The following is a 15922-nucleotide window of genomic DNA, read 5'->3' on the forward strand; positions in this document are numbered from 1 at the left end:
CTAGATTACTTTTCAGCACAATCTCTAAACTAACAGAGAACAAAACAGTTAGTGAACCCCAGATGCCATCAGCCTACAGCAGCAACGATTTTATGAATTTCTTTAGTGATAAAATTGAAAAAATTAGGCAGAAAATTCAGAATACGCAATTAAACTCTTCAAACCTGCTTCCCCATAATGCCAGCCTCAACCTTGAAAATATTATAATTCCTGCAGAGAGGCTGGAATCGTTTACCTTACTCCAAGAAAATGAACTATTTAAAATAGTCTCTTCCGCGAAATCATCTACCTGTATGTTAGATCCGATTCCTACAGGTTTGCTCAAGGAAATTCTGCCAGAAATAACCAAGCCTATTCTGTCAATAATAAACTCCTCTCTTAGCCTTGGGTACATCCCAAAATCTCTCAAACTAGCAGTAATTAGACCGCTGATTAAGAAAGCTAACCTCGATCCATGCGAACTTTCAAATTATAGACCCATCTCGAATCTCTCCTTTATATCTAAGATCTTGGAAAAAGTTGTAGCAAAACAGTTAAGCTCCTTTTTACATAGGAATCAAATACATGAAAAATTCCAATCTGGTTTTAGGCCACATCATAGTACAGAAACAGCACTAGTAAAAATTGTAAATGATCTATTATTATTTTCTGACCAAGATCATGTGTCCTTGTTAGTCCTCCTCGATCTTAGTGCGGCATTTGACACAATAGACCACACTATCTAACTAGACAGACTAGAAAACCTTGTAGAGGTAACAGGAACAGCTCTTTCCTGGTTCCGGTCCTACCTCACTGATCGGTATCAGTTTGTTAATATAAACGGTGAATCATCTGTTCTCACAAAAGTAAAGTATGGTGTTCCACAAGGCTCTGTTTTAGGACCTGTATTATTCACTTTATATATGCTACCACTGGGCACCATTATCAGTAGACACGGCATAAACTTCCACTGCTATGCCGATGACACTCAGTTATATTTAGCAAGCGACCCAGATGATAGAATTTAACTTAGCAAGATTGAAGACTGTATACAAGACATAAAGGACTGGATGTCGAGTAACTTTCTCCTTCTAAACTCTGATAAAACAGAGGTTCTGCTTCTTGGTCCAAAAGCAGCCAGAAACAAACTGTCTAATTAACACTTAAACTAACAATTTCTCAGTTGCATCAAGCTCATATGTAAAAAACCTTGGTGTCATTATAGACCCTGATCTGTCCTTCGACACACATATAACTAATATTACTAGAACAGCCTTCCTGCATCTTCACAATACTGCTAAATTGAGAAATGCATTCTCTCTACAGGATGCAGAAAAGTTAGTTCATGCATTTATTACTTCAAGGCTAGACTACTGTAATGCCCTGCTGGCTGGATGTCCCAGCAAAAGCATTAACAAGCTTCAGCTGGTCCAGAACGCTGCAGCCAGAGTTCTTACAAGAACCAGAAAGTTTAACCATATCAGCCCAGTTTTATCAGCCTTACACTGGTTGCCAGGAAAATTTCGGACTGATTATAAAATTCTCTTGCTGACTTATAAAGCACTAAACGGACTCGCCCCGCTGTACCTGAGTGAACTTCTCTCTCACTATGAACCATCACGCCTACTTAGATCACAAGGTGCTGCTCACTATTAGTACCCAGAATTAATAAAGTTACGTCAGGGGGGAGAGCTTTCTCATACAAAGCCCCCCAGCTTTGGAATAGTCTTCCTGTTAATGTTCGGGACTCAGACACAGCCTCAGTGTTTAAGTCTAAGCTAAAAACCTACTTGTATATTCAAGCCTTTGGTAATTAGTTTTCCCTGTTAGTTCTATACCTGCCAGAGTCTCTGCTAGCACTGTAATTTGTGATCGGTCACCCATTACAGAACTAACTCTGTGTGTTTTCCTCTCTGTGTGTTTTCCTTTCTTTTCCTCGCCGAGTTGAACAGCTGCCCATCCTGTGCGTCTGATGCTGCTGCCTTTTCTGCCTCGATCGGGTGCCACTGCTCGCCAGCCCTCTGGACCGGGTTACCAACATTGAGCCTCCTGCTGTACAACGCCGTGCAAACCTCACCCTCACAACCTGACCCCACTGATACTACTGCTGTTGCTGCATGAACTATTCAAAATTATTCACTTGAACCAATCAATCATTCAAACTAATTCAAATTAATCAATCACCCATTGACTGTGTTTTTCCTCTTTTTCTTTTGCCGAGTTGAACAGCTACCCATCCTGCTGCTGATGCTGCTGCCTCTGCTGCCTTGATCGGATGCCACTGCTCACCGTGCAAACCTCACCCTCACAACCTGACCCCACTGATGCTGCTGCTTCTGCTGCATGAACTGAACTATTCAAATTAATTGTTTCCTTCACGTTTTACCCTGTTTTTGTACTATAATACTTTATACTAACAATGTTTACTATCCGGTGTCGACCAGAGGAGGATGGGTTCCCCTTCTGAGTCCTGGTTCCTCTCAAGGTTTCTTCCTGTTTCTCTTAGGGAGTTTTTCCTTGCCACTGTCGCCACTGGCGACGCTCATGGGGGCTCAGACCCGGACTTCTTATTGTAATGCTCATTTCCTTGTAAAGCTGCTTTGTGACAACACCTGTTGTAAAAAGCGCTATAGAAATAAACTTTACTTACTTACTTACTTACAGCGATAAAGAGCTACAGAGCTAAAGAGCTACAGCGCTGAAGAACTACAGCGCTAAAGAGCTACAGCGCTAAAGAGCTACAGCGCTGAAGAACTACAGCGATAAAGAGCTACAGCGCTAAAGAACTACAGCGCTGAAGAGCTACAGAGCTAAAGAGCTACAGCGCTGAAGAGCTACAGCGATAAAGAGCTACAGAGCTAAAGAACTACAGAGCTAAAGAGCTACAGAGCTAAAGAACTACAGAGCTAAAGAACTACAGCGCTGAAGAGCTACAGCGATAAAGAGCTACAGAGCTAAAGAACTACAGAGCTAAAGAACTACAGCGCTGAAGAGCTACAGCGATAAAGAGCTACAGCGCTAAAGAGCTACAGCGCTGAAGAACTACAGCGATAAAGAGCTACAGCGCTAAAGAGCTACAGCGCTGAAGAGCTACAGCGCTAAAGAGCTACAGAGCTAAAGAGCTACAGCGCTGAAGAGCTACAGCGCTAAAGAGCTACAGAGCTAAAGAGCTACAGAGCTAAAGAGCTACAGTGATAAAGAGCTACAGCGCTGAAGAACTACAGCGCTAAAGAGCTACAGCGCTAAAGAGCTACAGAGCTAAAGAGCTACAGCGATGAAGAGCTACAGCGCTAAAGAGCTACAGAGCTAAAGAGCTACAGAGCTAAAGAGCTACAGCGCTAAAGAGCTACTGCGCTGAAGAGCTACAGCGCTAAAGAGCTACAGAGCTAAAGAGCTACAGAGCTAAAGAGCTACAGTGATAAAGAGCTACAGCGCTGAAGAACTACAGCGCTAAAGAGCTACAGCGCTAAAGAGCTACAGAGCTAAAGAGCTACAGCGATGAAGAGCTACAGCGCTGAAGAGCTACAGCGCTAAAGAGCTACAGCGATAAAGAGCTACAGAGCTAAAGAGCTACAGCGCTAAAGAGCTACAGAGCTAAAGAGCTACAGCGCTAAAGAGCTACAGCGCTGAAGAGCTACAGCGCTAAAGAGCTACAGCGCTAAAGAGGTACAGTGATGAAGAGCTACAGCTGCATGATGACTGAGACACTGTTTTATGATAGTTTTGAGAACTTAAACTCCATTCATGGTGGAAGGATACATGCAGGGCGCTGTGAGGCAAAATAGTCCCCAAAGAAAACTTATTATTTCAGATTTTCCACTATTTTCCATCATCAACATTCCATATAAACTCAGAAGACTCGTGTAGGTTCACTGGTGGTTCTGGATAGTAAATAAAATGTCTATATCTGTGTTGTAGTCATGGCGACCCCTGGTTCCTATCACCACCACTGTAAAGACATCTGAACCATTTCACACCAAACCACTCTGAATCTCTCTGATTACACCTCACACACTGAATTATGGGGGGATTTTGAAAGATTGGTGGAGTTCCCCTTTAAATGAGTGTGATGGAATGGGAGATGTTTGAGGGACAGCTATAAAGAGAGCTTTATCTCCAGACCATCAGAGGTCACTCTCTGCGGTCATAAACAGGCTGATCTGGTTCAGGGTGGACTGAGCGCTCGCTGCAGAGCGAGAGAGGATCTGCAGGATAAAAAGCGCGTTTCTCCTCTATCAGGTTAGCGTAAAGGCTCTTAACAGCCCTCTGAAGGGCCCTATAGTGTTATTACCCATAATCCCACAGTGCCGAGCGCCACTCCGCAGCTCTTTTTATCACAGTTCCTGAAGCCTCTGTCTCTCTTTACGCCGGTTTTTGGCCGTGTTTAAGAGCCTCTCAGCTCCCATCAGCCACTGTGCACATTAGCGGGACGCTAACTGAGGATCCAGCTGAAGGCTTTTTTTTGTGGAGGAGAGTGGGGCTGGAGGGGGGGGGGCGGTTATTGTGAAAATAACAGAAACTTAATGGTGGAGGAATGATGTTCTGCCCTGAGCTCCACTTACATCGTTTGTGTGTTTTTATTTACGATAAACAGCCATAATTGACTTCTACATGATCATTCCCCAGCCTGACTATCTCTTGTTTGTGTTACTGTGCCTTTAAGACTGATGTATGTAAATAAGCTCTGTTCTGAAACTGCTGTAGCTGAATGGTGGAGCTAAACTGCTGTAGCTGAATGGTGGGGCTAAACTGCTGTAGCTGAATGGTGGGGCTAAACTGCTGTAGCTGAATGGTGGAGCTAAACTGCTGTAGCTGAATGGTGGAGCTAAACTGCTTTAGGCTGAATGAACAGGTCCTATATGTATGTAAATGTTTTGTGACATCACAAAACAGTGAACTCTGCTGGTGCAGTTGGTCTCTGTTTGAACTGCAGAGTGAACAGTACGTTTTGTGAGTTTAACAGTGTTGACAGTCAGTTTTCTGTGATCTGGTCCCTTTAAAGTTTCAGCATCTTCACTCCTTAATGAGTAAGAGCCCTGAGGAACGTTCTCAGCTTGACCTCTGTTGGTCAGAGGGTTCCTATTCTAACTCACAGGTACGTCTGGAATGACGGGACACGAATTCCTGCCTTTCAGCTCAAACTCATAAACCTCCAAAGCTCTGTGGATTCTGTGTCAGTTCAGCTGCAGGGAAATTCCTCATTCACTACTCCACAATGGCTGCTGTCACTACTGACCTTACAGAAGCCCCCAAAACTCAGTGTGTGTATTTCTTCACATGAACATAAAATAAAGAAATGAAAAGAAAAGCACAAAAGCCCCATGTTAATAAAGCCATTTGATCATTATAACAACAACGGTATCATTTTGGTAAACGTCACATATTTTATCAGTTATTCATTGATAAATTCTAAGATGTAAAAATGAGGGTGGCACAGAGGGTTCTTCATGCAAAGCTGTAGAAGAACCACATTTGGTCCCCTAGAACCTTTCAATGAACTATGGTTTAGAGAATCATATTTTAAAGGAGGTGTGCGAGTGTGAAGAACTTCTTAAAGTTTAAAGAACCTCAACATGTTGTTCTAAGAAGAACTCTTATATTGCTGAAGAATGTTTCTGTTTTATTATATTATATTATATTATATTATATTATCACTGTTGTTGGAAGAAAACCTCGTATCTCCATTTTTGGCACTTTTCAGTTTTTGACATAATTGTAAAGTGCCTGTTGTTCTTTATATTATGTGTAAATTTTATGATGAATGGCCTAAAAGAAATGACCCAAAATGACCTGGAAAATAGTCTGGTTCCATTGACTTACAATAGAAGTGAAGTATGTTTTTTCCTTCTCCTGTAAAGTTACCATTTTGGAGATACAAGGTTTTCTTCTGACAACAGTGATATGTTATGCTATATTATACTATATTATACTGTCAGATCATCATTACAGGTTCTTACTGTCACTGATGTTGATGGTTTTTCACTGTGATTCTCGTATTAAACCGTATTTCTCGCTGTTTTATTGTAAAGACAGAGAAACACATATAGAAACGCTGAGTGTGACACGCATGAAGCCCAGAGGGTTAAAGGCTTTAAGTGTATAGAAGGTTCTTCACACTCACACTGACATGTTCTTTAGGGAACCAAAAGTGGTTCTCTGAATGGCGTTGCTTTTCAGAGTGTGTGTTAGTCGTGTTCTCTGACTGAAGCTCTGATCTGTTTCTCTAAACATTAAACTCTCATCAGCCTTCAGTCCTCAGAGTTATAACACGGTAATACAGTCATCTACACTGAGACTCACTGAGCACAGTTTAAACTCACTAACGCTGGAAATAAGAGAAAAGGAGCAGAACCAGGAGAGCCTCACCATGGAGACGGAGAGAGAGGGAGAGAGAGAGGGAGAGAGAGAGAGAGAGAGAGAGAGAGAGAGAGAGAGAGAGAGGCTCTGCTGGAGCCCGGTGTCTGAGTGAATTCCTGAGCAAGTCGAGTCTTGAACACCTTTAAACGCTGTTTTCACCTTGAAAGCTGCTCTAAAGATCTGCAGCTGGAGGTAAATGTCAGTGTGTGAGTGAGAGTTTAACACATCGATCTGACGGAGCTGATTCACCTGCATCCATTCTGGAATGAACAGAGTCGTTTCTGATCAATTACAGTAACATTCAGTGCAGTTTGAGCTCATTTTTCACACAAAATAAAAATAATCAGGCTGTTTTAAATGAGGTTCTGATCTCACTGCTGTGTAAACAGTCCCTCCAGTTACATTCATAAACTCTGAATCGAATCAAATTCATCTGATTAACTTGAATGATGGTGAGATGAGAGATTTACTCTCCTTCCATTCAGTCCAGAACAACTGACCCGTCACTCTCCAACAAACCCAAACGTTCTGACGTTGACCGTGAGGTTTACACTGTTCTGCTACAAAAACAAGACAAACAGCATGAACCACAGCGAGGAGAACAGACGTTCTACCACACACCACACACCACACGCCAGCCCACAGCGCTGGGGAAGCTGCCTTGCAAACTGCAGTTACTTCACACTGGAGGAAGTTGAACTACAGCCAGGCCACCCTGGAAATCTAGTCTGGGTCTCTAAAGCTACTTAAAATAGTTCAAACTACTTTGTAAAAGATTCCAATTGGCTGTACATGAGATATGAAATTATAACACAATATTATTATACAAAAAATGCCACTTAAATGGAAATTAAATTCATTGCAAAAAGTGCCTTAATAACTAAGTCTTCACAGTAGGCCTACATGTTGACTCTCCTGTTTACTGGACACTTGAGTCATCTCTCTCTCTCAAAACTGAACTGCCAGCAAACTAGTGCCAAATGTAGATAACTACTAGTTTAATTACATGTCGTTCCACCACACAACAGGGGTTACTGGAGTTTGCTGATGATGTTTGGGATTTGTTGAGGTTTGTTTAAGAATATGTGGGTTTGTTAGAGAAGGTTTAGGTTTGTTGGAGAAAGTCTGAGTTTGTTGAAAAAGGTTTGAGTTTATTGGAGAAGGTTTGGGTTTGTTGGAGAAGATCTGAGTTTGTTGAAAAAGGTTTGAGTGTGTTGGAAAAGTTTTGGGTTTGTTGGGGAAGGTTTGAGTTTGTTGGAGAAGGTTTGAGTTTGTTGGAGAAGGTTTGAGTTTGTTGGAGAAGGTTTGGGTTTTCTGGAGAAGGTTTGGGTTTGTTGGAGAAGGTTTGAGTTTGTTGGAAAAGGTTTGAGTTTGTTGGAGAAGGTTTGGGTTTTCTGGAGGTTTGGGTTTGTTGGAGAAGGTTTGAGTTTGTTGGAGAAGGTCTGAGATTGTTGGAGAAGGTTTGGGTTTTCTGGAGAAGGTTTGGGTTTGTTGGAGAAGATTTGAGTTTGTTGGAAAATATTTGAGTTTGTTGGAGAAGGTTTGGGTTTGTTGGAGAAGGTTGAGTTTGTTGGAGAAGGTTTGGGTTTTCTGGAGAAGGTTTGAGTTTGTTGGAGAAGGTTTGGGTTTTCTGGAGAAGGTTTGGGTTTTCTGGAGAAGGTTTGGGTTTGTTGGAAAAGGTTTGAGTTTGTTGGAGAAGGTTTGGGTTTGTTGGAAAAGGTTTGAGTTTGTTGGACAAGGATTGGATTTGTTGGAGATGGTTTGAGTTTATTGAAAAAGGTTTTGGGTTTGTTGGGGAAGGTTTGCATTTGTTGGAGAAGGTTTGCATTTGTTGAACATCGTTGGAAACAATGCTGGATCTTCATGTTTTCTGGAAAGCATTTTGGAGTTCTTGACGTTTGCTGGGGAATATTTAGGATTGTTGGGATTTGCTGGAAAACGTTGGGGTTTGTTAGGGTTTATTGGAGAACATTTGTCTTAGCTGAAGAAGGGTCAGGGTTTTTTGAGAACGTTTGGGTTTCTGAAGACGGGGGTTTCTGTTTTTTGGGATGTGCTGAAGAACATTACGAGTTAGCTGGGTTTTATTGGAGGACACTGAGTCGGTGAGCTCTGGGCTCTGGGCATTAAGCTTTTCATTTTCAGAGAGTAAATATTTTTCCGGATGAAGAAAAGCAGAGCCGGTGGAGTGCGTGTTTGGGTGCTGCTGCATTAGTCCTGCACGGCTGACCTTTCATTTAACTTTAAAAGATACAGAGATCTGAGCTGAGAGTGAGCAGCTTCAGACAGTCTGTAACCCAGAGAGCCGACCTCGCTGAGGAATTCCTGTTTACATCAGCTACAGACCTGCTCTCAGAGAGAGGAGCAACTTCAGTAGATCAACGAAAACTGAGCCAGCAGCACAGCGTCTGGAGGTGATCCAGAGTTCAGGTCCAGCCCTGATCAACCACATCTGCTCTAAACCAGCTGCGACTGTATTGAGGGTCTTGGATGAGGGTTCTGAGGTTTGGAGCTGGAGAAGATCCTCAGCAGGATGGCAGATCTCTGAAAGGATGGCTGGTGACCACTGCTTTAAGAGGAATGGTTCTGAGTGGAGAATATGTGGATGGTGCAAACACCAAAAGCTCCACCATAACACAATCCATCCCACCTTAACACAGTCCATCCCACCTTAACACAATCCATTCAACTATAACACAATCCATTCCACTATAACACAGTCCATTCCACCTTAACACAATCCATCCCACCTTAACACAGTCCATCCCACCTTAACACAGTCCATCCCACCTTAACACAATCCATTCAACTATAACACAATCCATTCCACCATAACACAATCCATCCCACCTTAACACAGTCCATCCCACCTTAACACAGTCCATCCCACCTTAACACAATCCATTCAACTATAACACAATCCATTCCACTATAACACAGTCCATTCCACCTTAACACAATCCATCCCACCTTAACACAGTCCATCCCACCTTAACACAGTCCATTCCACCTTAACACAGTCCATTCCACCTTAACACAATCCATTCCACCTTAACACAGTCCATTCCACTATAACACAGCCCATTAGAACTGAACACACTCCATTAAGCTGAATTCCATTCCGTTGTTCTGTTTTTGCTGTTAAATATACAAACAGATATTTATGAATATATAAATAAATGAATAACTGTAGTGTTTAACTGAGTTTGTGTTGTTCCCTGAGTACTTTAATATTGATTATAACATCTAAAATATGAGTTGCTGTGTATATTTAATACATTAAGATGTAAATGTAAAATACTGGTAATATAAATGTAACATTTATGACTGTAATGTGCTGTATGAGCTATTGTTGCGTATGAATTATTAATATTACAACTGGCTTTTGAACAGTGGAGTAAAGCCTTCATTATTCTCCAGCACTGAATCATAACGCCTGCGCCTGTTATTAGAACGAGCTCTCGCCCCTGAGGAGCTAAAATGGAGCGGAGAGCCGTCGGGAAACCACAGCAGCTTTAAAGCGATACTTCAGTCTGAAATCGAAATTAACCAAATTTTACATCAAACGCATCGACTCCACACGGTTTGAGGCACAAACGCCGAAGGCAGCTTCCCGCTCCCCAGCTTCGCATTTGGAATTCTCCGTTCCACCTTAAATGGGGCAGCAGTTACGCTCTGGCTGGAGAACAGGAAGCTAACTCTACTAACACTTTTGATTCAAGTGAGCAATGATCTAGGCATGCAGTTAGCATAATGCTAATTGGTGGGTATAAGTGTCCATTACTTGTTAGCTGCATTTGCCTCGTAGCTCCAGCGCTGAAACTAAAGACATCAAACATGTCTGAGCTCATCAGCTACATCTGAGGCGCATAATTAGCTTATTTGCATATCATTTGCAAAGGACAATTTACCATAATACAATTTACACAAAGGCCACCCTAATTTATGCTAATGTTTGAATAGTGAACCAATAAAAGGAAAGTATTCAGTGGTTCACAAGCCAATGGCTGTCCTCAAAAGCGGGGTTTGGGGTCGAGCCCTGACCCCCCTGCTGTCTTAGTGTTTCAGCTTGTAGAGTGATGTGAGTGTCTAGTATTACTGTATTACTGCAGTAAATGAAATGAACTGTGTTTCGTATTTTTACGGAATCTTAAAATAGAAGCAGCATTTGTTTTTATCACTGGGATACCATAACAACCACCTAGCAACATCCTGGAAACCACCTGGGATACCATGGTAACCACCTAGCAACACTGTAGAAACCATAGCAACCATCTAGCAACACCCTGGAAACCACCTGGGATACCATGACAACCAATTAACGACAGTTTAGCTACCACCTTATATACCATAATAACTGTTTGGCAGTACTCTAGCAACCGCCTGCTCTCTTACAAAACATGGTTCTACAAGGGTTCCTTAGTAAAGGCAGTGGTTCTGTATAGAACTGTGAGCACTCAAAGAACTACTTGCATGCCTGAAAGGTGAAATGGTTCTTCAGATTGATGGAGAACGTGCTGTATATGCTTCTATATAGAATCTTTTTGAAAATGGTTCTACAAAGGGTTCTGCTACTGTTGCAAGCTTGACACTGTAACAATAGTAGAACCCTTTTTGGTGCTACACAGAACCATATACAACACATTCTCCGTCAATCTGAAGAACCACTACACCATTTAGGCATTCAAGTGGTTCTCTGAGTGCTCACGGTTCTATACAGAAGCATTGTCTTTACTGAAGAACCCTTGTAGAACCGTCCTTATTAAGAGTGGGAAGCGCTGCAGCTGCACAGGAAATCCACTTTTCCAGTTAATATTGACACTATGTTCTATTTATTACTGTTATTGCTGATACTATTGATGATATTGATGAAGGTTTTGATCATTTAACTGTTAAAATAATCCGCTCCTATTTACACACACACGTCTAGCTCACCTGAGCTGGTCAGACGAGGGATGAAACCGGTTAATCTGACCGTAATGAGGGTCAGCGTGTGTGTAAGAGCTGAACAGAACCCGATCCTGTGTGAGAAACTCAAACAGTGTGAGTGAGCGAAGCGTCCTCGTTCAAAATGAATGAGCCGGTCAGCGTGTGAAACAGACACTCTAATTAACCGGCGCGGGGCGAGTCGTCTTCGGCTCTCTGAGGACCCAGCGTCCTCAGGACGGGCAGATAACACGACTGCCTTGCACGAGTGAGGACCTTCTGCTGCCCCTCACTGTGAAACGTCCTGTTTTCACCACAAACCAACTAAAGAGCAGAAGGATCGCCGTCGGGTCACTGAGGTCAGATTGGGGTTCAGGTGCAGCTACAGTAACGAACACTCCTCACAAGTATAGCAACACCAACTTGTGTGTGTGAAGAGTCACACACTGCAGTGCAGACACTAAACACGCTAACAGCTACCAGCTAACAGCTCCTACTGCTCCACAAATACGTGATGAACACTGCCTTCACTTTCTGGAGCTTCTGCAGTCACACGATACAAATAACGTTACTGACATATCAAAAACTATACATACTTTTTTCTGATGAGGCTTATTTTTGTCCAATCACGCAGCTACAGCACGATGCACTGCTTTATAAATGGGAACACATCCTTCTTTAGGGCCAAATTTGAGCAATCAATCATGAATAATCACAGAATAATCTGAATAATCGTGAATATAGTGCGATTAGTTGCAAATGAGTGCAAAAAATGTGAATAATTGTGATTAACTACACAATAAAATGTGTTTATTTGTGATAAACTACATCAAAATAGTAGTGTACTTAATCAAAACTGTCTACACAAATATGTGATTAATTGCGATTAACTGTACAAAATAATGTGATTGTGATTAACTTCACCAAATAGTGTTTGATTGAAAATCTACAGAAAAATAATGTAATCACAACGGAAACACAAAAAGCGTGATTGACTGCGATTGACTGTACAAAACAATCAGAGTGATTGCAACCGACTGCACAAACAATGCAATTAACTGCAATTAACTACAATAAAATAATGTAATTAATTACAACTAACGACGCAAAACAGTGTGATTAACTGTTGTTAACTACACAAAACAAGGCGATTAATCGTTTTTAAACAGTTTACAGTGTTAGATCACAGTATGTATATATGATAATCAGCACTGTAAACCGACTGAAAATGATTAATCACAATTAATCACCTTGTTCTGTGTAATTAACTATGTCTAATCACACTTATATACGCAGACGACACACAAAGTCTTTACATAAACATGTTTCTGATGAGAGTCTCTCGTCTGAGAGGCATTACAGATCATTATCTGAGCGTGTTTGAGCGGGAAACACCCCCCCACCCCCAGCCACCCCATCCCTTTATCAGTTCATCTACAGAACTTATCACTTATTCAGCTCCTCTCGTCGGCGCTGTTGGGGGCGGCGCTCCTACCTTGACACTGAAATCCTTGTTTCCCGAAACCCCTGCAGAACAAACAAGCACACAGAGCGTTAGAGGAACTTTGTTTACCAGCTTGTTTACTCGTTTATCTGTTTATTTGCACCGGAGTGTCTCACAAACGTGACAAACACCAGGACTAAAACTTGACATTTGATGATTTATTAGTTGATTTTCGGTGACATTTTCTCCTTGAAGTGAATTCTCATCACCACACTGAGGTCTGAATGTTGTCTTTATACCATCTGATCAGTGTTTATTATTACACCTGATATCAGAATCATATCAGTGAGGGTTCAGGTGACGCTGAGTTTCTGCACTGAAACACTGCATTTATTTATTATTATTTATTATTTATTACACAGGATTCAGTCTTAATTTATACATTTTATAAATGTTTACATGAAAAATATCAGATATCAGCCTCAGCTCACTGTAACCATCACCCCATATCCTGCATCCCTGGATATGTGTGTATATGTGGATCATCACTGTTAAACAAAGCCTGATTTCTCTGCAAACAGCAGCAGGAGAGACGTTCTAACCCTGATCTGAAGTCAAAAGAACCAGATCAGATTGTGATTTTGGAGCTTCTCATCATTAAACCTGCTCAGTGTGTAACAGTGAGAGCGTAAAGGCCGACAGGCAGATTTCAGATCAGCCCAGACTGGAAAGCGGCAGAAACGAGACACAAGACTTCATTCTAACGTATTCACTCTTATATGGTTCTCCTGGGGTTTCTTAGTAAACGCCATGGCTCTATTTAGAACCATGAGTTATATATAGAACCGTTTCATGCTTAAGTGGTTCTCTGCACGGTCAAATGGTTCTTCAGGGTGATGGAGAATATGCTGTACATAGTTCTATATAGCACCAAAAAAGGTTCTGCTGTAGTCACAAAGCCAAGCTTGCAGCAACAGCAGAACAGTTTTCGGTATTATGTAGAACCATTTATGTAGAACCGTTTACTGTGCAAACACAGTAAACATACACACACACACATATATATTAAATGTATAGAGTATTTTATCTGGTTACTGCTCGTTTGTTTTTCTCTGAACTTCACGCTGTTGTTGTTTCACTTCCTCAGTTTATTTACAGCGTAAACATCAAAGTCGAGAGATGAAACAGTTTGAACTCTAATAGTCTCACTGATGATAAATCAATAACCGCTGATCGGCGGGTGTAACGAGTTACTGACGTGATTAATATGATCATTGATCTCACCAGATGAAGTCCGTGCAGTGGCTGCAGAAGGTCGGCTGCTTGAAGAAGCGCGCGATGAACTTGTGGTCCTTCACCTCGTGCACGTTCTTCTGCCTCAGGGCGCCCTGGCGCGCGAAGCCCCGCGCGCGCTGCTCTCCGTCGCTGCCACTCTGCGCGAGATCCGCCATCCTCACAGCCTCCGCGCGCCGACACTGCTGCCGCTTCTGCTGCGCGCGACACGGAACAGCACCACACACGGCGCGCAGGACACGCCCACTCCGATTACGCGGTGCTTCAGCCACGCCCGCCAACTCCAGTGCAGTGTGCTAATACCACACCTACTGAGAGAGGGGGCGAATAATTACAGCGGCGTTCTACTCGTTACTGATCACTTTACATTCATCAGATCAGGGCATCGTTTTAAAGGGGGGGTGGTGCTGGCTGGGGGTGTCCATATATTACTATAACACCACCTACCCCCCCCCACCACTCTGCCATAATCAGAGAAAATACACGTTAAAGAGCTCAGACCCACTTCCCCCCTCTGAGCTCCACTTATTACGTCATGATGTGTTTCTACATCATCACTTACAGCCTCTCTGTACCTCTTACAATCAAACAGGCTGTTTCTGTTACTGCGCCTTTAAGACTCATATATGCAAATGAGCTCTGTTCTGACTGGCTGCTGCTGAAATATTTACATTATCAGATAAAGTACTTTTGAAGTTATTGTTTGGTCGCTGTGCAAACTGTAGGTATAACAGAAAGCAGCGACGCGCGAATCAATTAAAACCATATTTAACCAAAAAACAGAACAAGGCAACATAATAAATGTTGAAACTGAGAAACTGGATTGTTTTTTAAATAAACGCCCATTTTGAATTTGATTCCAGCAAAGTCGCCTCTTCCTTCAACAGTGATGAATATTCATGATGAATTTGATTATAACTCCAGCTCCCGACCCGTCGGTGACCCTGTGTGAGATGAGCTGTGGGAGTGTATTTTTACACATTACACCCTCTTTATAACCTGGACACGTTCAGCCTGACCAGGGAGCGGCTAACAGGCTAACGCTGCAGCAATAAAAGACAGACTTCAGGTTTAGCCTGTAAATAAAGCGTCACTTAGAAAACGAGACACGCAGTGAAGAACGTTCCTGAAGTGCTGCTTCAGCTAAAACTGTCTGCATTTAAACTGGAGCTCAGGTCAAAAACCTACATAGCGCTGAGCTAACTCTGCTAGCTTGACGCTGACTCTGCTAGCTTGACGCTGACTCTGCTAGCTTGACGCTGACTCTGCTAGCCACCATGGCGAACACTGGAGGAGCGTTTATCGTAGCGCTGGTTTAAAAACAGAGTTCTACATTAGTCACTGCTGTGAAACGGTTCTGCTTTACGGTTCTCTGTCTGTGACTCTCAGCGTAAACACAACTAAATGAAATGACTTCTTTAGCGTCAGTAACCGGTGCGGAAACAGGATCCTCTGATTAACGTGTTTCTCTCACGCGGTTCAGCTCTCGGTTCACGCACTGATTAAGCTACAAACATCAGCGCACGTGCTCAACATCCCCATAAAGAATGGGTGGGGCTAAACTGCTGTAGGGTGAATGGGCGGGGCTAAACTGCTGTAGGATGAATGGGTGGGGCTAAACTGCTGTAGGGTGAATGGGCGGGGATAAACTGCTATAGGATGAATGGGTGGGGCTAAACTGCTGTAGGGTGAACGGGCGGGGCTAAACTGCTGTAGGATGAATGGGCGGGGCTAAACTGCTGTAGGATGAACTGCAGCGCTGTGTGAAACAGGCGTTTTAAAAGCCGCTGTGAGGCTGAGAGTCTCACTGCAGCAGATAATCAGAACAGAATCCAGATTAGATGGCGACAGCACGGACCACCTCAGCGGAGGACCACCACTGTGACCACAACCACAGTGACCTCATTAGTGAAGTTTTAATGGTGA

General features: G+C 42.7%; 1 protein-coding gene across 2 annotated transcripts in view; it reads right to left on the bottom strand.

The window, feature by feature from the left end:
- prkcbb (protein kinase C, beta b) overlaps positions 1-14154 on the bottom strand; it is a 165227-nt gene extending 151073 nt beyond the window's left edge. The window contains exons 1-2 of one of the 2 annotated variants that reach the window (XM_036589601.1): positions 13988-14146; positions 12755-12786 (exon numbers count right to left, since the gene is read on the bottom strand). Coding sequence is in view for 1 of the 2 variants with exons in the window: in XM_036589600.1 (XP_036445493.1) it covers positions 12755-12786; positions 13988-14154 (199 nt within the window). In the remaining variant the exon portion in view is untranslated. Of the gene's footprint in view, positions 1-12754; positions 12787-13987 lie in introns of both variants that reach the window. The other variant, XM_036589600.1, reaches the window with a different exon arrangement.
- Between the last annotated feature and the right edge of the window lie 1768 nt (positions 14155-15922).

Source organism: Colossoma macropomum, unplaced genomic scaffold, assembly GCF_904425465.1.
Source record: "Colossoma macropomum unplaced genomic scaffold, Colossoma_macropomum, whole genome shotgun sequence".
NCBI lineage: Eukaryota > Metazoa > Chordata > Actinopteri > Characiformes > Serrasalmidae > Colossoma > Colossoma macropomum.